Below are 25,036 nucleotides of genomic sequence, written 5' to 3'. Positions count from 1 at the left end.
GTAGGCGAGGAACGAGAATTGTTTCGTGATTCAAAAATAAATGCAATCTACAGCGAGAGAGCGAGAGCGCGCGCTCGTGCGGGCGAGCGCATCAAAATTCCCAAAAACAAACTGGCGACGTTCGCGGCCAACGCGGAAATTCAAGCTCCCAGACGAAAAGCATCAGTCCGCGTGGTCGCATCGACCGACGGCGACGAAAGCGAGCAGGAAAAACCAGCGAGAGCGTGTGTGCGTGTGCGTTCGCAAACGAAAGGCAATAATCGTAAACGGCGTTATCGGTGTACCGGCAGGGGCAATGCAGCAACAGTGCGTGTTGAGCGAATAAATCTGGCTACATACGAAAAGGGCGACACTTTTCATGGACACTACCATGAAACGGAAACCGTCGGGCTCGACGTTTGCAAGCGAGAAATTTCCTCCAACGTTCGGCGCGTTTTGAGTGCCCGATCCGAAGCTTGAAGCTGCAAGGCTTTTCCCCGGCCGGTCCGTCACCTGTCAAGGCGTTTGTTTGTTCCGGTCGTTGACAGTGGGCTCGTTCCAGGACCTCCCGTCGGTGTGCTTCCTCGCCTCGGACACCCGTACGATCCTTCGCAGGGAACGCATTCGAACGCGTGCGCATCCCGGCGCACGCTGCACCGTCTCGCTCGCGTTTTCTGTCTCGCTTTCACGCCCTTCCACGGCGGGTAGGGCATCCGTGTGGCCAGCATCAGCCGCCATAGCGCTTTTCTCGTCCTCGCGTTATTGATTGGTGTCCGTGTTCGTGGTCGCGTGTTCGCGCGTTAGTTCAGTGTCCTGTGCGTTTTCTTGTGATCCTTCGAAGGGCGCGATTTCGTATTTTCCGTGCCCCGTGAAAGCGAAGTGTGCGAGGTGCATTTCGATATTCAGTTCTAAGTGTAGTTGATGGCAGCGATTTCGTTTGCAGCAGTGAAAAGCATTGGTCGCCAGTGTATCAAAAGGCATCACGCCTAGCGAGGGTTTTCTGAGCCTCCGCAGTGACCGTAGTGCATTAGATCGTCCAAAGGATAACCAACCGATTGCAACGCTGCTACACTGCCAAAGGGGAAAAAACGCAAAAAGCGTGTAGCGGGAAATACCAGACGCCTCCACCATCGTACAGCGTGCCGATAAGCAGCCCGTAACCCTTTTCCTGCTGACACCGGTGCACCGAAACGGCCGTCAAAATTACGCAGAACACGCAAAAGATGTCCTCGCTGGTGCTGAGGAGCCTCTCGATACTGCTCGGGTTGTTCTTCATATTCATCGGCATCATGAAGATCTCGCCACACCTCAGCAAGGATCTGCATCGAGATTTGGTAAGTCTACTGTGCTCTTTTAGGTGCGTTTGGTGCAAAACTAAGGTATCTCTGAGCGATCTGTTTGCATCCATCTAATGAAATCAATAATTCAGCAAAAAACGTGCCATCTTTCGGCTGGCGAGCAATGGCTGCCCCTGTACCGGAAACTAAACCGGATGAGCAGCACCGTCTAATGAAGGCAAATAGTGTGCGAGCGAATTTTTGACTCAATTTCTCCCAAACGGCAAAGAACGTGATACCCATAAACGATTGCAACCGCTGCAAAATGAAGCTGAGTGTGGGAGAGTTTTTCTTCCCTCTTGCGGGTGTTTCTTCTTGTTATTGTTGCCAGAATGGTGCACGAACCAACGCTTGGTTTCGTGTGTTATTTTACGCTGTCTTCATTTGTTGCTGTCAAATTGCGCTCACATCATCACCGGTGAATACAATGATCCCTTTTTCCCACTCGCCTAACCATGTCGGGGACGAGAACCAGGACGTGGACGAGGGATTGAGCAGCCAAAGAGGAGGTGGGGCTGTTGTATTGTATTGCCCTCGAAATTAATGATATGCATTTTCGTGCTCTAGTATCACTTCGCCCGGTTGAGTCTCGCGAGCGGTGCATATGCTTTTGCTGCTTAATTTTGTATGTACAGTACGCCACGCTGCGAATCAACCACTGCTCTGCAATATTGCTAAAAAAATGGAATAAAATCGCTACAAATTTATTCCCTCCCTCGAGTTGCTTGCAGACAATCTTCCAGTTACTAATTTATGGATAGAAGTAGATCAAAAAAGGGGTCATTCACGCCACGTCCACCCATCTGGCGGTCACTGTACGCCCGTTCTTTGATGAATACTTATTAAAATAGCAAACCAGGGAGGGGTTTGTGCTACACTTTGTTCCACTTCACGCGCCACCGAATGGCCCAGGAGCAGGCAGAAGAGATCGCACGCTGGGAAGATGAACCCACCGCACGACTTTCTACAAAACACGGCTAATGAGAGGTGCAAACATCGGAGATCGGACGAAAAAGCGACTGAGGAAAAACCACACAAAGTAAAAGAAACGCACGCAAAGTAGAACAGAAGCAGAAAAGCGATCGAGGACACACGCAGGACGGGGGTGCTGCTCCTGGCGTGTGTGTGTGTGTTTTTTTTTCTACGCGCGTGAATCGATTTTTATCTTTTCTTATTTTGAACACCAACACGGTGTTCGGTTTTAATTTTGTGCCACTTTTGTTTTGATTCTCGCTATCTACGGTGGCGATCTGGTCGTTCAATTTTTGCTCACGATTGAGGCGTCCACGAGGGATGGAATCGTCACCATTTATCCCGCTGTAGCGTGTAGGATATTTCGCAAAAATTTGCTAACAAAATATCCATCCCACGAGACACGAGCAGATTCATCCGTTGGCAGCGTGCACTATGAACTGCGGGCCAGTCTATTTCCACCTTCTCATTTTTGCATCATTTCACGGCTCGTTCATGACAACGACACGGTGCAGTGTCGTCCTTGCGCCTTCCTAAAGGATGACCCTGCTGTTGCGCTATAGCGCACTCGGAAGGATCAAGATGCATTTGCGCAGGTTGGTTGGGATGAGATGTATAACAACCTTTGCTAGGTGAATAAACCCGGATAGGCTTGTTCTTGTATAGAAGGCGGTGATTTTAATAAGTTTATTACATCTAACTAACGGTATATGATCAACTATTTCCTCATGATAAACCATGGTTTTTGTGCTCTCCCACCCGTTAGACCTTCTGCGCTTCATTTCTAGCTAATGGCGGCAATTTGAGCTCCCTATTTCGTCGCAATTAAAATGTCATTTTCCCTCACAGGAAAAGAAAAGCGTCACCTTCCACGCAAATCGATAACTCATTAGATCGAACGAGCAACATCCGAGCAGGGCACGTGTAGGCCCCCTGTACGTAATTTGCTGTACGTAAACCATGCCGAGTTGCCTCGTTTCACGGTTTACCAAGTCGTTGCTCCGTTGCATCACGCGGATTATTCATTACAGCGTTCAATTATGCATGTGCACCGGATCGCGCTCGCGGATACGGATCTGTGTGACACGTTTTTCCACCACCACCATGGGTGGTTTGTTTATTTGATGAGGAGGTTTTGTGTGTGTTTTTTTTCCACGAACTGCTGCCAAAATCGATCGAAAAGTCGATGGTTTTGCGATAAAAATATTCCCACCCATTTCGGGGTTCGTTACCGGAAGGACGTGGATTGGGAAAAAATCGTACGAACGTTGCCGCGTGTTGCATTCGTTTGAAAAAGTCGTTTCGCTCTCTGTTCAAGGGTAAGCGAATTGACGCTTTTAGGAAACGCATTGTCTTCCGAATACGATCATATTTGGTTTGCCATTTTGGACTTCAAACAACGAGCCACTTTATTAGATCATGAACTTGTGCGATGCAAAAATTTATCAGAACCAACCGAGGGGTTGTAAATGGTTATGCAATGCAACTCCCTCTCAAACAACCCTTTGGTGAGGCAACAAATATTACCTCAACCATCGACCAGGTCACAGACAATGGCCGCCAAGCATTGGAAATAGAACTAGAGGCGGCGGTCATAGATCTTCCACAGAAGTGTCCGATATTTATAAACAAAAGATCCATCGGCCATCGGCGTGGCGCGGCGGGTGGAAGGTGGATAAACAACGGCCACGGCACGGCGGATCAACCGTAGCGATTAATGACAATCCCCGAACGGATTCGATCATGCACACACCTACTCGGGAAAGTGTGGGGAAAGCCCGCTCGTTTCGCGATCACCGTTGGGAGCCGCGTGTGGGGATATCAATCGATCAATCAAAGTAAACATTGGCAACTGAACTGAACGTTCGTGTGTGTATGTGTGTTGGGGGGGGGGGGTTTGAGAGTGAGACAGTGAGAGAGAAAGGAAGATGGTGTAAGGAAAAAAAAAACCCACCCCAATGGCGATCCGGACGCGTCACACTGTCGGCGGCCATTGCCAACCTGCCACTGCGTGCGGCCATGAGAGAGTATCGCTTGAACTTGAAGAACCATCACTCCGATCGGTCGGGTCCTCCTGGGTCGTGTGGTATAAATAGTCACGACACTACACGGCGTGCTGCTTCTGCTCGTGTCTCTCTGAAGTGAGTTTTTTTTTCTTTTCGTTTGTTTGCTTTCCTTGACGTCTCGATCCCGGCTAGCTGGCTTCCATTGCACCGGGTTTGCCCGATGGCTCGATATCGGTTCATTGGGGGGAAGAATTTTCTTCTCTCGCGTCCTGACGCAACGCGCTCGATCGTGAGTCGGTGAATTGATTGGTGATGGGAGCGATCACTGAAAAATGATGAGCATTGGGGATTAATAACCACATGTTACATGTTACGATCAAATCAAAGCACCCGTTCTTCGAAGGCGTTTTATTATAAGTAATTGCTCCTGTTTTCTGTCAGTTCATCGGCTGCTAGAACCAGAGACATTGTGTTGACCCCGGCAAGAGCGCATTCCTGAGAGAAACAGAAATTCCTAAGACGAAAAAATATCTCTTCTCGCTTCGCGGTCTAAGTGCAATTCATATTCTCTTAGTTTTTAACGAACCGTCAACTCAAACAAACAAAAGTTGTGAAGGAACTAGGAAAGCAAATAATCTCGATTTTCAGGCAGAGATAGAGAGAGAGAGTTAATGAAAGAGAGAGAGCATAGGTGAAAAGTAGAGAAAGAGTCTACTACAGGGAAGCCAACCTATGACCGTCAAACCGAACGACCGAAGCCGGTGACGGGGAAAGGACTATTAACGGGGAATTCTAGTAAAAATAAACGCGACAGTTTCCCTGGATTTTTCGCACGTCTGCCGTGTCAGTTGACGGCAGGGTTCGGCGACACGGTAGCTTGAGAGGTGGCGGGGACATAAACACGAACCACAGTTGTTAATGAACCACTGATAGGGGTGGTGCAATTATGTTGCATTTGTTGTGCTGCTTGTTTTGTGATATTTTTATCATCACCAAGCAACGTGAGCGGGACGGAATTTACTCATTCTACAGGTGGTGTTTGCATTCAGCTGACAAAAATCGCACCCGTTTTCGTGTGGACGTCTTTTTTAAACTATTCCTATTAAGACGTCTCAAACTAAAGGTTTCTGTGCTCTTGCGTTCAACAAACCCATTAGAACCCATTCATGAGGTAGATCACAGCCGGTGCCGACTCGGAGAACCGACGTCATGGAAAGGAACGAGAAGCGAAAAGTGAGAAAAATGTTTTGCTACAACACTAAGAACCGCATGGAAGTTGAAAGGATCCGAAACCGATGGATAATGCTTGACAGATGATTCTCCCTTTGCTCGCACGCTTTTCCCGATTCCACTCGCTCCATCGGAATGGCTGTTCTTGTAATCTTGCTGGTTTTCCCGACCATCAACCCACTTCCCATTTGCGTCAATTGTTCGCCGAGCACTGGAGGGCGATGGGTTGCTATGACGAAGAGAGAAGCTAGAAAACCATCAGCTGGCAACAACGCCATCATAATGAGTCTAAGCAGGCGGCCAGTACACTAGCCCGTTGACAGCTCGCAAAACTCGTCAGGCACCAGGCGTCTCCATCGTGCGCACGTGCTTTTCTGTATGCTGCCGATATTTATTTACGCACGTCAACCGTGGCAGGTTTAGGGCGGCTTTAAATCATCGCGATATTATTTACACCAAAGCGCACGCATTTTATCTCTTCTTCTCTCCTGTATCTATTCTTCTTTTTTTTGACGCTCACTGACCCACAAACGAAACTAGCGTGTACTTGAATCGAACCAACGGGTTAACGGTGTGGTTTCTGTACATTAAAACGGATCGTTTATACTACTCCTCACGCGGATCAATGTCGATCACCGACGTTCCCCTAGGTCGGCATCTGCTTCGAACGCCGCCGGGATGCTTTGAAAGTTTTGTACCAGAAACGTGAGGATGTTTATGTCACCGTGAAATGCTCCCACCGCCTGGTTCGCCCGTGTACCGGCAATTATGTGAACGGCTAAACTATTTATATACGACCCACCGAATGGCGGCACTCGGGCCCAGCGACCTTCCACGGCCCAGCGCCAGGGGCAAAAGGAAAAAGCAACCTTAGGGCGGGTTTCACGGATGCTCCAAACAAGCGCCTTGGCTGGGGTCTTTTAATAAACTCATCCTTCTCGCTGCCTTGCACTTCCCACGCACCGATGGATCGTACGGGAAAATTACATCACCGGACGTTGCATTTCCTCCCAGTTTGAAGCCATCGCACCCGGTGGGGATATTTAGCACGCGTTTTTGCCGTCTTTTTACAGCTTCTCCGCCCTTCGCAATATAACCACCACGTGCGGTGGAGGTGTGATTTAATGTAAACAAATGAAGGGAAGGCAAACACAAAAAAATGCTCAACCACCACTCCATGAGTGTGTTCCGAAGGGTTGATGAATGGCGTGGGTTACAACTTGGGTTGTTAACGCCAATTAGCAACCACCGACCACGTGTTTACGAAAGTGTGCCGGCTCGTGTCCTCAACCACGCAGCAATATTCACGTGATTCAGCGGTATGCCCCCTCAGTATGGTCTCGTTTTATGCTCATCAAACGGCTTGACGGTCATTGGGGTAATTTTAGTCTTCGTTACGATAAAAGCCAGCATCTAAAGCAAACTACTTTTCATCGTTGGTGCTTGGTTTGCTCCTCTCCACCACCTGTACGGCTCCCCAAAACATGTGGCTCGCTTCTGCGGCTGACGATGGATAAATCTGCTTAAAGTAGCATTTTTTCAACCCCTTACACCGCGAACGCGATCGCTTACGAACGGATCCCCTTGAAACTACTAAAATAACTTTCAATTGTTGTCTATACCACCGGCCAACCGGCTCCTCGAACGTCTTGCAACGAAATAGAATTCACAAAAAGAAAAAATAACACAAAAACATACACACCACCCACCTGACCGAGCTCTGACCGATATTTATGATTTTCGTTACAGCGCAAGAACTACGTCAAGTATGCGAAAGTATTTCCCCTCTCGACACTGCTGGAATTCAAAATACCCTCCAAATGGTATCGGCGGTCGGTCGGCGGTCTGGAGGTGCTGTGCGGGCTCGCTATGGTGCTCATTCCAAGCCGTAAGTATATTAAACAAAAAAAACCCGTCTCTCACTTTTGGGCCCCCCTCCTGAGGGCAGAATAAAATAGATAGAGCGCACAACAACATTACATGTTTGGAATCCATCAAACGGTTGGGGGTACGCGCAGAGGGGATGGAGGATGGGGGCGTTAGGAGAGCGAGGCAGGAAATTCATGGACTATCGGCAGAAAAGACACAGATCCGCCGTCGAGTGAACCCTTCTGGAAAATCGGCCACTTCAGGGTCCGGCCATATGGCACGATTGGCTCACAAAGTTATTCTTGGTAGGAACAAATATTATCGCAAGTTTTTTTTTTGTTTTTATTTTGCCTGGATAATTTTATGAATTCTATCCGTTCTGGACTTAGCTTAACTGTTTCGTAAAATAGTGATATAAATTAGTAAGAAAGTGATAGAGAATATGCTCTTTTGTTAGCATAGTCACACTGCAAAGCTTTGTAAACAATGATTTTTTTTAATGAGCTCAAAAAGAAAAAAATAGTACATGAAATTTCACACGAAACACCATTCGGGAAAATAGTAAAATTTTAAATTCCTCTTCACACCACCGCAAACCATCTGCCATGGATTCATATCCATTCCCTTTGTCGTTGATTTCGCTAACCTTTAAACTCTCTCCCACTTTCCACGTACGGCTGGTAAGATAAAATAAAAAATGCGGCCAACATAACGCTCCTCATGCTGATGTTCCTGGCCGTCTACTCGCACTACATGGTCAGCGATCCGTTCGAACGGTCCGGTCCCGCGCTCGTCTTCACCTTCATGCTCATCGGCCGGCTAGTGATATGGTATCAGGTAAGCGCATAACTTGCCCGTTCATATATTAATTATTTACTCACACACACCTGTTTCCGCCATTGCAGGCAAGCCGGCGAGAAGCGGCCCTGGCAGCTGCCTCGCAGCCAACCTCCAACGGACTCAAGCAGGAGTAAAAGTGCCCCCCAGATGCTGCTCTCCGCTGCTGATCTCAGTTCCCTAGACCGTACGATAGCGAAAGGAGTAGAATGACGAATGGAGGCGCGAGGAGAGGATGAGACGGGGAAAGGATTAAATTCTTCAACCAGCAACCAAACCAAATCAATCGAACAAAAAGGCAATTTTCCGTGCAGCAAGCGAAAACAGGAAAAGGAAGCTTAACGCAGGCAATCTACTGTTAAGGATACGCCGGTGGTGCCGAATGAATTGTGTTTTTCCCCCCGGAGTTCAACATGCACAATACTCAACACGAAAAGGACATTATTATGAAAAGGACATCGGAAGCTTATGGTTTCAGCTCTACTGTGAACCGCACTGAGTAACATGAGATAGAGCAGGGTAAGGACCGCCTAGAGAACACCTTTGCAATTTGCACCATCCTTATCCCGAAGGTGCTACCCAAGCGCAACGAACTGCAGGCAAAATCGGGTTCTACAACGAAACACTGCTTGCAAAACACATGGAATTCCCTCCTTGGATTGCCGCTCGGGGTTTTTTTATCATTAAATTTGTTTTTCTATGGGAATATCATTCGAAAAGGAGTTGCGCGTGAAGATGAGGAACACCATTTTATCATTTACAAACATTTTGCTGCATCGCCCGGGAAGGATTCTTTGTGTTACCACCCTCTGCTGTTCTGCCGGCAGTAGAAAGAGCAAGAGCGATGTGACCGGAGGTGTGGTGCTGGTGAGCAAAAAGGGTGCACTTATGGGAGGGAAAACTTGACGGATTTTGTTTTTCGCATCGGATTTTAGAAGTCTTTGCCGATCGACGGAATGCGCGACACCAGGATCGCATCTCCCAACTCAGGAGACGAACGAGCAAACGCGAATTGTGGTTATTTGTGTCTTTTCTTTTCTATTGAATGTGATCGTAATAAAAAAAAGCAATCTCTCTAGTCAGCCGCATACGTTTCGTTTCGCAACGAGGTTTATTTTGTCATCTAGACGCGATGTAGAGACCGGTTAGTTCGCTAAGGCACACCTAGGCAACCAGTGATAACCGGGAGCGGGTTACGTGATTTTTATTTACTTTGTTTTTTGATTATTCATTCTTTTGAATGTTAGAATATAAAGTAAGTGGCAATAGCAATGCACAATAATGCACCCGGTTCAAGCGCATGCTGTGGCGTTTGTATGCGGATCTTCATCTTCGAGACGATAGTAGAAAGGTAGCACTTCATCAATCAAAATGGCACACCTAGAATAGCAAGTGGCACGGAGGGATACAGCGTGGAAGTGAATCATAATATGCCCATCGGCCACGTGAACAATGAAACGAACGTAGTAGAACACCTTCACAATCCCGCAAGTGACGAAAATTACGAACATACGAGAAGCAAAACCGCGTTTCTACTTCAAACAGGCACATAATTCTTAAGACAAAACAGCATGTTATTATAAATACCGCAATAACGAGGAAAGGGTGGCAAGTTTATGGCATCAGCGCGAGTGTGGAGAAGAGCAAGTTACAATTTTTAACGCGTATCAATCGACAACAATCTTCCGGAATTCTTCTTCGTGATCCTCAGAATGGCATACTCAAATACCAATAAAACTAACCGGATATAAACGGCATATACTCAAAATGCGAGAAACGAGGAAAACAAAACGATAAAATAAAATAAGGATACAGCATCAAACCGATACAAACAAACAAAAAAAAACTATGCAACATTTGTGATGATTTGTGTTTAAAGAGTTTTGTACAAAAGAAAATTCCCCGCACAACTTGAAAAATAATCCGCTGTTTTAAGCTAAAAAGTATGATTTCCATTTTTTGATTTTTTTTTATTAAAACTTACTTGCGCATCTTGCACATCAACGGTGTTTCATTTTACTCCGTGGATAAACTCCTTGGTTTGTCAAACGTTCTATCGGTGTTAGTACAAGTAATAGTTCTACCCTATTTTAAAACGATGCTTAAATGCTCTCTGCCCACGGTTATGTGATCAAGGGATTGAAGATAAAATACAGATAAGATACAATTGATAAAACCTTATATGTATTCAGAAGACTTTTACGTCGTTTTTGTAGCAAAATTGCCCATTTTCAAGCTTATGTTGTGTTTCGTACTTGCATCATTTCAATGGCATGCATTAGTTAAAAACTATTGATGATCTATCACTTCGGTGCCAATAATCGAATAAGCGCTATCTCGCATTCATGTACGCAATCGCGATTCGATTGGAAGGATAGAATGGTTTTCAAGGCTAGTGTCCTACGTTACACGTTCGGGTTACAAGCAAAACAACGCAGAAAGGAACGATGTGACACTCTTGCTTTAGTGTATAAGGAATCATCGTTGGTATCAGCCTAGTGGATTCGTAAATGCGTGGATCTAGGCGCTTATACAATTGATGGGAATCAAAGTCAAAAGAGTGGTTGTGCAAAGTGCAAAAAAAACACCGTCTAACTTGAAAGGAAGCCTATGGGGACATAATTATAAACGCGGTATGACCATTCTGGGATGTTTCTTTCACACCAGCTTCCTGTTTGTGATGAATATCCCTCCGGTCGAGTTCTTGATTTTCTTTGTTCTCTTCCACACTGTCATCTAACAGTTGCACAGAGTGAATCTGAAATCAATAAAAATGCATAGTCGGTAAGTAACACCCTCCATTTGCATGAGTGCAATCTAACTTACTTTAGGACCGATGTTTGATATCTGCAGGTCCTTCAAATGTTGCCGATCTTGATCCATGTTCATGATGTTAGATCTTTGAAAGAGTGGTGTTGAGTTACGAATTTCTGGATCTCTGTTGTGGCAACGTTCGATGGGGTTTATCTCTTCGATGTCCTGAAAGATTGAATCATTATCGGTTATTAGCTGCTTGATCCTTTTAGTTCAGATCCTTTCGCTTTAACTTTACCTCGCATATCGTCATGGAAAGATCAATATCGTGAATGCCCTTTTCACGCCAAAACCGTCGTACAATACGATCATCTGGTGAGGTCATAGCAATATCTCTGGGGTATTGCACCTTTTTCCGGATCGGTGTTTTTCCCGTCGATTGATAGAATGTCAAATCTTTTTCATGGAAACGCTCGAATTCGCCCTGCAGCTCGACCAACTGATTATCCTTTGCCCTTCGCTCATAGGATTCAACAGTTTGACGAATGCGTTGAATATAGTCGCGATTAGCGGTACAGAACTGCTCCCGTGTGGTTTGCTGGGCGTCTAAACTTTCAACCACAAGTTTGACGCTTTTTTCTTGCGATTGCTTGAAGTGTACGTTTTGTGCTTCGAAATTGCTTGTAAACTCTTCGATACTGTAGTGAATATCTTTTTGAGCATTGCACAATCGGACGTGTTCTTCTTGGATTGTGCTGCCCAATTGTTGGTTACAAACCTCCACTGCCACAAGGTTCACACTGTCTAGCTCTTCCGTTGCTTTCAGATTGTGCTGCTGCGACAATAAAGCGCACTCGTCAACGTGACGATCTCTTTCAGAGCTTGATTCTTGAGCAATGACTTTCTTCTGCTCGATGGATTCACGAAGACCGAATAACTGGTCCGATGCTACCTTACCCTGATTGTTCAGCTCATTAGAAACGTCAGAAACGATATCGGAAAGTTTCATTTGCCTCTGCTTGGAAGTGGCCATTCGCTCGAGGAACGTTTTCACGTTCTGCTCATATTCCTTAAGCGCTTCTGTCTCTTTTCGATACTCTTCTTTCGAATGAGCAGCGTATTCTTCCAAGCGTTTGTGATTTCTCTCGAAAGCCGTTGCTATTGCTTCCAACTCAGACAGACGCTCAGAGAATGTGTTACAAAATTCTATACACTTCGTGTCGTAAGCGCGACCATGTGTTATCATTCGATCAAACTGCTTCCGTGTTTCCTCTAATTGGCAATCTATCACACCGCGTATGCCATTTTTGGCTTTTTCCAGCGCAGCTGAGAACGATTGCATCAGCGCCCCACGGGACTTATCCACTTCTTCGAGATACCGGATAGCGTCCCCGTATTGTTCATCCAATTTACCACCCATCGCTACTTTGAAACCTTCGACGAGAGTTGTTTTCTGTTGAAGTAAACTATAGCACACCGTTTCCAACGTCGACAAATAGCCCTTTGTCTCGAGATGTGTCTTTTCTTCTTGCTCATTACAGCTTTCTAAATATAAAAAAAAACATAACATTTCATAGCATGCATTCGATGTGAAACGTTGGAGATTCGAATAGAAGTGATGCAGCACTTACTCCACCCTAAGTTCATGTCAGCAGTCAACAGGTTACATTCTGTAGCTAATTTGCCAACGTCGTCCTGGATCGTGTAAATTTGAAGCCTCACGCGATCGATGAACTGTTCCGATGCACTTTTGTTTTTGCTATCGATTTCCTTACGACGATCAACAGTGTCCTAAGAGAAAAATAAAGAATCGCACAAGATTAAAATTAATTTCGAAACATGGGAGAATTTTTTTTAAACTTACATGCAAACCGTGCGTGTCTTCGGTTACCATTTCCACAACGTTTATCAACTCTTTTGCCTGTCCGGTGAGTGTTTGTTCAGTTTTGCGATGATGATCGAGGATGACCTTCTTCTCGACGTATTTTCGTTTTGTTTGCGAAAGATTCCTTTTTGTGTTGGAGAGCTCCATTCGTGTGTGTCCCAGATCTTCTGTGGTGCGTCGCAGTTCTTCCTCTCGTTCGGTTAGGCTGCTGTACACCTCCTTAAAAATTGTTTCCTTTTTCGCTAGGTCGTCTTTTAATGCCTTGATAAGAGCAGACTTGTCGTTGAGTTCCTTGGTGGCGGATTCGGATTTGTAAACCATCTCGTTGTACGTTTCTTCCGCCAAATAGATGCCGTTCTTATCACGGGCAGCCATCAGGTCCCGCTTCAACCGATCGATCTCTTCCGTATACTCTTTTATGACTGTTTTCTTGGAAAGTTTCTGATTCGCTTCCGGTTTGTTCTGGATGTTCTTCGCCCGGTGTGCATACTCGAGTGTGCTAAGGGTCTCCTCAAAATCTTTGTTCCCCGGTGACACAGTGGCGATAATAGACGTTTTCGTTCGCCCTCCTAGCGATTCTTGCAACAGGCGCGTGAGCTTCGACTCACGGTACGGAATATGAGGCGTTTTCTCAACCAGTGCCGTAATTACCCGACCAAGCGTAAGCAACGATTGATTGATATTGACCGTTTCGCGGGTTCTGATGCCTTTTTCGTTGCCAGCTTTTGAAATATTTTCGCTACCGGCAAGATCAACCAAATTGAGCTTTCCAATTTTGAGCATTTCCTCACCATCGATGCCATTCTCTTTGATGTGTATTATGATGGAGAAAATTGTGTGCGATCGGGAAGATTGAGCATTCATTAGGGTCGAAGCTGTTTTACGTCGTTCTTGGCCTTTGGCCAGCAGCTTGTACACATCGTCCTTGCTGTGCACTGGAATTTCCTCTAATCCTTGTACGATAACGGATCCTTTTTTCTGGACATCATCGAATATGCGTATCTTAACTGTATCGTCAGTCGACAGAAGATCGCACAGCTCCTCGTTGTACAATTCCAGATAAGATATACGCATAGAGAATTCCAATTCCGTCATTCGTAGCTCATCGAACAGGTGATTAACTGCCCGTGGAATAATACCCGTTTGGGTGTCGTCTTCCCAGGCCGCGCTCAACTCGGGCTCTTCCTCACCTACCATGGTGAATGTTTTACCGGTTCCGGTCTGCCCATAAGCGAATACTGTGCAGTTGAAACCGGACAACACCTCCTCGATATAGGGAGCCACCACTGCGTGGTACACTTCATGTTGTTTTGAGTTTGGAGCGAAAGCTCGATCGAAAGTGAATTTTTTTGACGTTCGCGAATCGGCGTAATTTGATTTAAGCTGTAATTCTCGGTTCGATACCACCTCTACAACTTCCAGTGAGCGAATCAGTTTCTCTCTGTTGTTCGTTGGGCTAGCATGTGTAAACCGCGGATAGAAAAGCAAGGGTTACCGGTCAGTACACCAGGACAGTGTATTTGTTGCTCACAGCATACTTACCGAACGCGCACATAAACCTGCACATTTTGGTTGGATTTTGCTGGTTTATTATTGTTGTTAGATTGATTTCGTTCCGATTGCCCGTTGCTGGCGTCCATGGTGGCGGTTTTTATACAACAAAACAAGCACGCATGCAGCACAAATTTAGTTGGGCGTACTAATAACAACGCACCTGCTATCAATAAATAGCTGTATTGAGTGAGAACAAGCAGTGGTATGTCGTTTGAAGAGGATTGTTGCACAATTTCGATACACAAACGAACACAAAATCCCTGCCAGGGAGGAGCGATTTGACCGTTTGCGAACTGCACCAAGCTAACAGTTTGACTTTCATTCAAACAGAGCCGCTTCGTATGATTGTCATTACTTTTTGCAGTTGGTAGCACCGAGTGCGCGACTTTTTTGTTGTCATTTTCAAATCATAATGTTTTGAATTTTATTTAAACAAGCCCAACAATTTTAAAATGGTACAAGCAATTCCTTTAAACAAAATATTTATACGATTTTTGATGTGTTTTTGTAACATTTTAGCGGTCATAAAAAGGTTTTGTTTATCCACAAATGCACTGACTATTCGAATTTGAACTACTCGAATGGTCGGTCGTGGTCGAATCCAGAAACTGACATACAGTGCGAAAAAGAGAAAGCAAATGAAGTGCCAAGAAGAGGACGTAGTGTTTGCATGTTCAATGCGAGGGGAGAAAGAAAGAGAACAGCTCAGTCGAATACAGTCCGTGGTGGCCTATTTCCATTAGTGTTTCCCGTTTTCGCTTACGGATACGATGCAATTCAAGCTGATTTGCGCGCTTACGTGACAGCGACGCACTACCCCGCTCACCGTAACCATCGCCCTTCGTGGACCGACGGGCGCGCATATCTTCTGCATACGCGCTAGTGAGCTGTCTGTCAATGGGACGGTAGAAAAAAGAGCCAAATTTCTGGGCGAAGGATCCTGTTGTGAAGCTACGCGAAACGCGTTGTGAGCTTGTCTACACGGTTAGCGGTGTCGATCATGGTGAGGTGAAAAACGAAAGTGCGGCCGTCCGTTCGATAAATTGTCGTGAATCGAGCCGACAGGAGTCTAAACAACAGCACGCGTAACTACGCTTCATCTCACCGACTCTGGCAAAGGCACGCTCAACCCAACCGTGTTTGGAGCGGCCAAAATAGAGGAAAGGAAGGAGAATACTATGCACCTTGCCAGCTTATAAGCCAACAAGTAAAAGTGGCGATTGTCAGCGATAATTTGAGTTTCGAGCGCTATTTCCTCCAAAAGATGCAGGTAAGCTGGTTTGTCAGGGGCCGTGAAAGTGATCTTCCTACCTCCTACATCGGAGCGGTGACACATGCACAAATACGCACAAACACACGCTCGTAATGATGTGTTGCAAGTAACACATCAAAAGTGGCCGTATCTCTTCCGGTGGTACATTTATTTTCTCTTCCATCTTCCTATGTTTTCCGAGCAGCAAGTGGACGACCCCCCTTATTTAACAGTTGGAACGGAGGTTAGCGCCAAATATAAGGGGGCGTTCTGCGAGGCCAAGGTACGCAAGGTGGTGCGCAACATCAAATGCAAGGTCGCGTACAAACAGCAAGGCCTAGGGTCCGGTGTCGTCTCGGACGACCAGATCAAAGGTGCGCTGCGAGTGGGTGCAACGGTCGAGGTGAAACACCCCGAAAGGAAAGAGTACGTTGAGGCGACACTTACGAAGATCCAGGACTGCTCGCAGTACACGGTCGTGTTCGATGATGGGGACATAACGACCCTCCGGAGAAGTGCGCTGTGTCTGAAGAGCGGCCGACACTTTAACGAAAGCGAAACGCTGGATCAGCTTCCCTTGACACATCCGGAGCATTTTGGCAATCCGGTCATCGGAGGACGAAGGGGTCGTAGGTAAGACTGATTGAAAGCATTTTCCCCAATCAACATGATTCGAGCACTAATCGCTCAACATCCCTCTGCATCGCGTTTCATTTACAGATCCCGTCACCTGCTGCCCGATGAAAGCTCGGACGAGGAAGATGAACCGACAACCCATTCTCGCTCGAACGCAAGCGACAAGGAGGAAAACATCGGCAAGGTGGTTTGCGTCGAGACCAGCGATAACAAGAAGAAAAACCCGAAGGAAAACTGGTTCCCGGGGCTGGTGGTCGCACCAACCGCTCAGGACACGGTACGCATCCGCGTGAAAGACGAATATTTGGTGCGTTCGTTCAAAGACGGTCGGTACTACACTGTGCCGAAAAAGGAAGCCACCGAATTCACGCGCGACAGCGTAAATAAGTCGGAAGCGGCCGCTGTTTCCGCCGCGATCGAATACATGGACAACGATGTACTTCCGCCGCACTGGGATCGCGAGGCACTGTTTGGAATGTCCGGAAGCTGCAGCGATTCGGATCAGGAGCTGGAAACAGACAGCTCCGATGACGAACCCACCGAGGAGAAGGATCATTTCGTGGCGCAACTCTACAAATTCATGGATGACCGTGGCACGCCGCTTAACAAGGCTCCGTCGATCACGAACCGCGACGTGGATCTGTACCGGTTGTTCCGGGCGGTGCAAAAATTGCACGGGTACAATCGCGTCACCACTCAGAATCAATGGAAGCAGATTGCGCTACGGTTAGGCTTTTCACCGGCTACCGCCAGCATAACCAACCTCGTTAAGCAGGCATACAAGAAGTTTCTGTTTTCGTTCGAGGAGTTCAACCGAAAGCTCGGATGTACGATGGTGCCCCATCCTAAGACGAGTCGCTCGAAGGGCCGTAGCTTGGTCCGTGCTAGCTCGGTGCAATCCCCGAAGCTAACGGAGAAAGAGAAGCAGCAAACGGCAAAGGAAAAGGCAGTGGCGGCTCTGGCAGCAGACTCATCATCCAAAGCAAACAGCTCGTCGTCTTCCGTGGTCGCGGTATCGGCTGCAGTGGCCGTCACAGTTGCGGAAACATCAAACTCGGCCGTGGAGGAGTCAGGCAACACGAGTGAATCGAGTGCGGCGGAAAGTGCGGTATTGCGGCCAAGCGCCACCAAACGGAAAGCCGGTGGGGGGAAGGTTAAAGCGCTGGTGGATAAATTCGAGGAGAAGGAGAAGGAACGTGAGAAGGAAAAGTCTTCGGTGGCAAGTAGCAAAGCGTCGGGAGATAGTAGTGGAACGGCCAGCAAAAAAGAGGAACCAACGGTAGCTAAAAAGGAAAAGTTTACTCCCAAAGTGGTGAAACCCGTGGAAACGGTGGAAAAGCGGGGTCGCAAGCGCAAAGATGCCGATTCAGTAGATTCAAAGAAAGACGATCGCGAAAGTACTGCCGGTTCCGCTAGTAGCAGTGGAGGTGGGGGCAGTAGTACGACTAAACAAGAGAAGCAAGCCACGGTCAGCAAGAAGGAAGACGGAGGTCCTCCTGGAAGTGGCAGTGCAAGTGTTAACAGCGTGAACAGTGGTTCTGGTGGTGGCAATGGGACAGGTCCGGGCTCAGGGGGGACCCAAAGTGGCAGTAGCAGGAACATTAGCCCTGCTCGAGGAGTTGCTACAGGATCGGTACCTGATTTTCCCATCGAGGTAGGGGATAAGCTAAAAGTGTACTACGACGAGCAGAAAGTAACGTACGAGGCAAAGGTGATCGAGATCGCCAAACAGGAAGGAAGTCCAATTTACTTGGTGCACTACACCGGTTGGAATACGAGGTAAGGGCTTCTATGAGCTATTTTATAACTCGAACAACGCTAACGATGTGGTTAATATATTCGCAGGTACGATGAGTGGGTCCGTAAAGAGCGCATAGCGGAGAATTTGACCAACAGCAAAACTAAGAAAGGCAAATCATCCAACAATCCACCGGCTGGCGGAGGATCCGCCACCAGTAGATCATCTTCCAATGCCGGCGGACTAACGCCTGGTGGTGATAAAACACCCAAAATTGGCAAACGTAGCCGCGGTAATTCAAAGGGCGATCAGAGCGGTGGGCCAGGTGGCAATTCGACACCTCGCTCCACCACTCCCAACGTCGGGCGTAACAAATCCCCGGCAACGCCGTCCAATCGGCGCCCAATAACACGTGGTGGATCATCCGCCGTTTCCGGTGCGTCGCTGTCCGCCGCCGCTGGAAGGCGCACGTCTAACAATACTGACATTTCCTCGTCGCTCTCCGTCCCGACCGATCCGGATAACACGAGCGATACCGACTCGGACGAGCCGATGATGAAAAAGTGCACTACCAACAGCACCTCGTCGACTACCTCGTCCAACTCGTCGATCTCGATTCTGTCCACCAGCACGAAAGTAAGTACAACTGCCGAGGCCGGTTCTTCGTCCGATGCCGCGGCCATATCGGACGAGTTTTCCAACGGAGCAACCAAGGGTGGTGGTCGTGACTATGATCTCAATCAAGTAATTTCCCAACCAACTGCGCTGTATTTAACCATTCGATCTAGATCTTTACTAACCGAGGGCCATTCTTCTCTGTTTCTTTCTCGTTCCCTTTCTGCTCCTTTCGTATCCACGCGATTCGCGGGTTTGCTTCATTTCATCGACACATTGGGTACTGCTTCCTTTTATTGCATTGTTTTTTTTTTATTTCATCTCATCTATTTGTGTTATATCCTTTCTAATCAAACGAATATGCGTATTTGCCCGATCCCATCCACCATATCAATCCTTTGTTTTAGATTCGTTCTGAACTGAAGGGCTTCAAGGATTTAAAATCACCCGGCTCTCCAGCTTCTGACACGACCACAACAACTACTACAACTGCAGTAGCATGTGAAGGATCGTCCGGTCCACGATCTTCCACGACAGATGTACCTAAGCATCTCATTCCGAAGCAGGAACCAGCGTGCGAGCGGAATGTCCTGTCAGCGTCCACGGATACAGCCGAATCGAACTCTACGAACACCAGTACGCTGGTAACTGTGAAGAAGGAGATAGCCATTCCAGTAGCAGTGAAAGAAGAAGAATCCACTGTAACCGAAGAAGATGACGAAGTGGAAAAGTCGTCGGAATCGGAAACACTCAGCGAGGAAGATTCATCCCAGTCGTCTAACAAAGCATTTTCCAGCTCGCCGATCACGACAATGGTCGATTCGGATACGGCCGAGACACCGTTGGCCAATACGAACGTATTAAGTCCAAAGACTTCCGATTCGCCTGCCCCCAGCGTCGAGCGGGATGATTCATCTTCAACCGAACCGCTCATTACCGTGGTCAACAAGGCAGCAGACATGAAGGCGTCACTCGAAAAATGTGCGGTCAGCGTTAAAAAGGAAACCATAGATCCGTCGATGGCGGACAAAATGTCTACTAGCCTGGCATCGTTGGCAGGAAAACCACCGATCAAGACGTACGGAACAGCGGCTACAATCATCGCCAATGCCGAAAAGATGGCCTTCTCTTCTTTGAGAGACGGCCCGTCGGACAGCGAAGTAAAACCGCAGATCGTAGTAGCATCACACAAAGATTCAGAAACGCAACAAAAACATCTTCAACACTTGTCTCCTGCTTTGGCGACAAGTCCACAAATCGGGCCATCGTCCGCATTATCTACAAGAGCGAAAGGAGGTATATTGGAGGAAAAAGTCTCGTCTGGCACTAATATGACATCGCCTCTAGGAGCAGGAAATCGAACGACACCCGCGACAGCAACAGGCACAAAAGTAGGAACTGGCACATCCCCGTCGGGGACAGGAGGAAACAAGGATGAATCCACAGTGCAGAGCGTTACAGCTGCTACCGGAGCTAGTAATAGAATTTTAAAATCTGCTGCCTCGATGCAACCAATAGTGCCCGCTGTCTCATCAGATGATAACAGTTCCTCTAGCAAAGGCTTGCAGAACTTGGCCTCGTCGGGACCCTCTCACACTAGTTTTGGAATGTTGCGATCTGAGAAGAAACAATCATTGGCCCAATTCGCTGGGGTCGGCTCAACGATTTCGGGAACGGACAAGAAACCTACTCTTGGCAGAGAGGGAATGTCAGCATTCTCCACGACAACAGGGTCTTTATCGGTGCATGGTGGCACTACGGCGCCAACAACAGCGACCGTACCTGTATCTTCGGCATCCTCCTTAAAACATGGAGGTTCTGGACCGTTAGGAGAAAAGAAGCACTTTTCTTCCTCGACACTAACCCCGGCGCAGAATAAACTCCTTAGCAAAGAGGCGTTGTCAATCAAATCTATATTTGAGTCGACCGCCAACCGGATGGATGAAAAGATTTCCGACGTGTATGAATTCGAAGATGAGTACGATGAGCAAACCCCAAGCGGTACTATAAGCGGTAACGGTACTGGTAGCTCAACTAGCACATCCGTAAGTGGCCCTCGCAAGCTCGTTTCGGATGTGCCTCCTGCCGAAGTGGTTAGCTCAATGTCCCTCACTTCGGTATCCTCTGGATCTTCCACCGGCGGTGGGCTTCTTGGTGAGGAGAAGCGCAAGAAATCATTGCAAAGAAAGACACAAATGACGTCCTCCGATCCGCTAGACATTGGTATAGGAACCGGACTCTACAGTGCAGCAAAGCGTGCGAAAAAACCATCCCCGATCAAAACCGAACCGGTGGCAACGGAGACAAAGTCACCGAAAGTAGGAGGTCTGGTACGGCGCGATCAAAAGGAAAAAGAAGATCAGCAGAAGGAGCAAAAGAGTTCGGTCGGAGGTGAACCAGTAACAGGTGCAGAATCTTCAGGACTCCGATCGTCAGCCGCTAGTGAATCATTGAAGGAGAAATCTTCGCAGAAGGTGAACGTTTCAGCGGCAGCTACGGTGTCTTCATCGATCTCTGCGATGTCGACAGGCTTTGTGCAAACGCCCATAAAGCATGATTCAACGTTCGACGTGTTGCGGAAGTCCCCAAGCTTTAACTTGGTAACGCCAGGCCAACCGGGAATAAAGGAGGAAACTCTAAAAGGTTCAGAAGAAAGCGAAACAAAGCCGACGCCTCCGCCAGCGACGGTAACCACAACGCCAGGTATTTTTACGCCGGTTATATCGGTAACATCGAACGTCGGCAGCTCGGTCAACGATCGGTCAATTTCGTCGGTCCTCTATCCATACGGAAAGGGGCCATCCACTTCCGTCCTTTTAGCGAAGGCAGGTGATGATAACGCGAAAGAAGAACCAACGCTGGAAAACTGTAAAAAGTACTTCAACGATATGAATTTTGAGTTCGAAACACCAAACGTGAAGAAACCGCCATCAATCGCGGACAAGGTGTTGAAAGCATTGAGTCAACAGCAGCAACAACAAAACCAACAGCAAGTAATTAAATCGGAAAAACCAGACTTTCCAAAGTACATGCCGAGCTCCATGCATCATACAAATAAGCCACCTGCAATCACAAGTTCCGCATCATCGTCTTCAGTGGGTGCTGGCTTGGAATCGGGCAACACGATGTCTTCCGTTACTGCAATGTCGTTAGCTCATACGATGACAAAGTCGGATTTAATGAGCAGCAATACTAGCACTGTGTCTTATTCCACATCGATCACGGGAGCGCTACCAGCGAAGGCGACGGGCCAGGTGGCAAACGAGACACATTTAAGCAAGAGCTCGGAACATGTAATTACGGCCAGTCTAGGCATCAAGAAGGAAGCTGACGAGTCCTTTACGCCCGTAACAAAATCGTCTCCGATCGGTGTTGATTCGAAGACGAACATTCCAACGGTCCTTCAACAGTCTTCGCAAGGTGCGCTAACTCCAGCCTCTCAAAATTCCGGAGCCCATAAGCTGCATTTGCTCGAACAAATTCCTACATCTCGCAGCAATGATCTGACCGAGTCGATACGCAAGCTGGATCCGGATCCAAGGTTTATACATGACGATGAATCCACGGATAGCAACGATTCGGAACATCGATTGATAATCGAGGATGCCGAATCCCAAGGCAGCGGTGAGCCTGTTTCCACCGGTATCGGAGCACCAACGGCACATACTCCGACAGCAGCATTGGTTATGAACTCGCCAGGCACAACGGCAGTGATTGTACACTACGACAGCAAACAGCCCGTTCCACCGTCGGTGACCTCAGCCAAAAAAGAACTCTTTGAGGAAAAACCACGCACAAATGTTCCATCGATAACGCACGAAATGGCTTCGGCTGCTTCGGCCGCGGCCGTGGCGGCTGTCGCGGGCAAAGAAAAGCTAGTCTTGAAGCATGAAAGGTCAGCAACCATCGAACATCCGGCGTTGTCTTCCGTGCAAGTCAAGGACGAAATAGTGAAACCTGTCATGGCAGGTTCTACGGCGGTGACGAGCGTAGGCGAAAAGAAAACTTCAGTTGGAGCAAAGCAGAGCCTACTAGAAACGATCATACAGATGAACACCGCAAGCCGTGGAATGAGCTCAGAGGATTACTTGATGCTTAAAGTGCATGAACAGCAGCAACGAGAGGGCACTGGAGCTGAAAGTCGGAAGGACGTCCCATTGCCTGTGCAGCACTCCGAAAGTAAAGTATCCACGTCGGCGTCCGTTATAACATCCACAGGACCAAGCGAATCGGTTGTCACAGTAACACCATCGCTCTCTCAACAAGGGCAAAGTTTGGGCGAAGATAAAACGCAATTGCCGGCGGTTCAGCATCCCCAATCTCAACCGCAGCAGGCACCAAACAATGAATCGCTCTCATTGTTGTTGTGCGAGGAAACAATTCCCGGATCTCCAGCACCGAAAGATCACGATCGTTTACCGCCTTCTACGGTGGGGCGGAAGGTATACGCTGAACCACCGCTTGCAATATCGACGTCGTCGTCGTCCTCCTCTTCCTTCCTACAACCACAAACAGTACAAACCGCGACCGATCTGAAGCCAGTGCCGATGGATCTGGAGCCGCCTGTTATGACGATAACGATAGGAGGCAATACAACGATTAGCAGCAGTAGTCAAAACGCGCAAACTGCAGGTGGAGCTTCAGCAGGAATTGGTGGCTCGTTTAATTCCACTATAGTTCAGCAACAATCGCAGCATCAACAGCAACAACCGCAGCAGCAACTACAACACCAGCAGCAAGCACCGCAACAGCAGCAGCAACATCAACAGATTTTGCGAGGTAAAATAGGCCCCAGCGGTGGTGGAGGAGAGTCTGCTGTCGATACGCCCAACAGCTCTCCGAGGGATTCAGTTAGTCAAGATGAGAGTAAGTGCATGGATATTGATTCGCCTCTTTCCAATTTTCACATTCATTTTTTTATTTTTCATTGTTGCTAATTTTAGCACATGATCAAGAATCGTCTCCGGTTAAGAAACGTCGGCAACGAAAGCCCAGTGAAGAGCCAACACTTAAGCGCAGACGGACGACGAATATCAACCAAGGTGGCTATGGAAGTGCAAATAATGGTTCCAGCGGCAGCTACGGTCGCAACCAGCGGGGGATAAATACAAGCAATGGTGTGTGAATTGGAAAAAAAATTAGTTATAGATCTTTGATCGCTTTTAATTGTAATAATAATAATATTGTTGTTACTACTGCAGCAACTGACAGTGAAGATAACTCGGACACCATCGCCGCATTACAACGATCATCTTCATCGTCTCTGGTATTTATTGGCAGCAAATCTGGAAGGCCATGTCAGTACAACTTCCTGGTCAATTTGGGTAAGAAAAATCAATGGAAGGCTTCAGAGAACGCCAAAAGTAAGAATAAGAACTCGCATAAGCATAACTACTTTCCTTTGTCTTGCTTTTAGATCCTTCTCTCAACAACAATCAACGGATAGCGATAATCAAGAAAAAGATACAGGAGCTTCGAAAAACGTACAACGCTATTAAAGCCGAACTGGCTAGTATCGATCGTCGGCGGAAGAAGCTGCGGCGACGAGAACGTGAAAATAAGAAACAAGCCAAACTGAACAGCGTCAGCGCCAACAATTAGGTCGCAAAATTGTGGTTCTTCTGCTTTTGTTAATCCTTTTTTATTTGCAGAGATAATTGAAGAGTCGTTCGTGATTGGGAGGGGGTAGTAATACCACCGGTTGTGTTAAGATCCGTAGGTCGGACAAGCAGCCTTTCCCGATTGATATCAAGTGTCTGTTTGTACTTCTTTTAACCAGGTTTTCACGCACCAACAAACAATTGGGCATCTGTACATTTTCTATGATTTTATTTGTTGTTTTAGTTTTGATAGAAGTTTTTGTGGTTCAACTTTTTCTCATATAGTTTTGGTACTATTTTTAATTTTTGATTATTCGTTGTTGATTATGGATCTTTTGTTTTAAGCCGCGAGAATGTGAATCTAATACTAAACAACACGTTTAACGTTGCAATTAAGCACATCATTAGATAAAGCATGCAATTGGAGTGAGAAGATTGTATAGTATACATCTAACGTAATTAAGGATACAGTTTCGCGTTTGTAAAAGGAAATGCCAACGTTCAAATCATAAGCTTAAGGAAAATGGCATGAAATTACTCATTGAGAATTAGAATTTATGTAGATAAGAACCCTCTTCTTTTTCCACCACCGCCAATAATGATGTAGAATCCTGCAATCGTTTGTGGGAAGAAAAGGCAAGAGTGTAAGAAGAAGATTCGACATCGTGCATCTTTGGTAAAAAAATAGCAAGTTTCTTGTAAGTAATTCTCTCCAGAACTAATTTTCAGAAATTTTAATAGTATTCAGAGCCACTCGGCAGCACAGATTGTG

At 47.1% G+C, this 25,036-nt stretch overlaps 3 protein-coding genes across 3 annotated transcripts; 2 read left to right on the top strand and 1 right to left on the bottom strand.

The window, feature by feature from the left end:
- Positions 1-166: 166 nt before the first annotated feature.
- LOC128727315 (novel acetylcholine receptor chaperone) lies at positions 167-10,250 on the top strand. Its single transcript, XM_053821210.1, has 4 exons — positions 167-1,313; positions 7,274-7,412; positions 8,079-8,230; positions 8,299-10,250. The coding sequence occupies exons 1-4, from the start codon at positions 1,203-1,205 to the stop codon at positions 8,365-8,367; spliced, it is 471 nt and encodes a 156-aa protein (XP_053677185.1). The 5' UTR covers positions 167-1,202; the 3' UTR covers positions 8,368-10,250.
- Positions 10,251-10,838: 588 nt separating this feature from the next.
- On the bottom strand, positions 10,839-14,509 carry LOC128724552 (kinesin-like protein Klp61F). The gene is made up of 6 exons (XM_053818276.1): positions 14,412-14,509; positions 12,849-14,325; positions 12,616-12,775; positions 11,283-12,529; positions 11,057-11,209; positions 10,839-10,988 (listed from the first exon to the last, which is right to left on the bottom strand). Exons 1-6 carry the CDS (start codon positions 14,507-14,509, stop codon positions 10,839-10,841), a joined length of 3,285 nt encoding a protein of 1,094 aa, XP_053674251.1.
- A 1,178-nt stretch (positions 14,510-15,687) lies between these two features.
- On the top strand, positions 15,688-24,526 carry LOC128724551 (mucin-5AC). Its single transcript, XM_053818275.1, has 9 exons — positions 15,688-15,693; positions 15,881-16,308; positions 16,396-18,090; positions 18,157-18,793; positions 19,072-23,340; positions 23,398-23,530; positions 23,608-23,781; positions 23,866-23,988; positions 24,081-24,526. The coding sequence occupies exons 1-9, from the start codon at positions 15,688-15,690 to the stop codon at positions 24,263-24,265; spliced, it is 7,650 nt and encodes a 2,549-aa protein (XP_053674250.1). The 3' UTR covers positions 24,266-24,526.
- The last annotated feature ends 510 nt before the right edge of the window (positions 24,527-25,036 follow it).

Source organism: Anopheles nili, chromosome 3 (assembly GCF_943737925.1).
Source record: "Anopheles nili chromosome 3, idAnoNiliSN_F5_01, whole genome shotgun sequence".
NCBI lineage: Eukaryota > Metazoa > Arthropoda > Insecta > Diptera > Culicidae > Anopheles > Anopheles nili.
The sequence above is the reverse complement of the archived record's forward strand: the minus strand, read 5'-3'. Positions and strand labels throughout refer to the sequence as shown.

Excerpts from the sequence above, each read along its gene's own strand:
- LOC128727315 (XM_053821210.1), top strand. The coding sequence starts at position 1,203 with ATGTCCTCGCTGGTGCTGAGGAGCCTCTCGATACTGCTCGGGTTGTTC. Across the intron at positions 1,314-7,273 it reads AGGATCTGCATCGAGATTTG|CGCAAGAACTACGTCAAGTA; the intron begins GTAAGTCTACTG and ends TTTTCGTTACAG. Across the intron at positions 8,231-8,298 it reads GGCTAGTGATATGGTATCAG|GCAAGCCGGCGAGAAGCGGC; the intron begins GTAAGCGCATAA and ends CCGCCATTGCAG.
- LOC128724552 (XM_053818276.1), bottom strand. The coding sequence starts at position 14,509 with ATGGACGCCAGCAACGGGCAATCGGAACGAAATCAATCTAACAACAAT. Across the intron at positions 12,530-12,615 it reads TGACATGAACTTAGGGTGGA|AAAGCTGTAATGAGCAAGAA; the intron begins GTAAGTGCTGCA and ends TTTTATATTTAG. Across the intron at positions 11,210-11,282 it reads TTTCCATGACGATATGCGAG|GACATCGAAGAGATAAACCC; the intron begins GTAAAGTTAAAG and ends TCAATCTTTCAG.
- LOC128724551 (XM_053818275.1), top strand. Across the intron at positions 16,309-16,395 it reads GGAGGACGAAGGGGTCGTAG|ATCCCGTCACCTGCTGCCCG; the intron begins GTAAGACTGATT and ends TTTCATTTACAG. Across the intron at positions 23,782-23,865 it reads GGGGATAAATACAAGCAATG|CAACTGACAGTGAAGATAAC; the intron begins GTGTGTGAATTG and ends TTACTACTGCAG.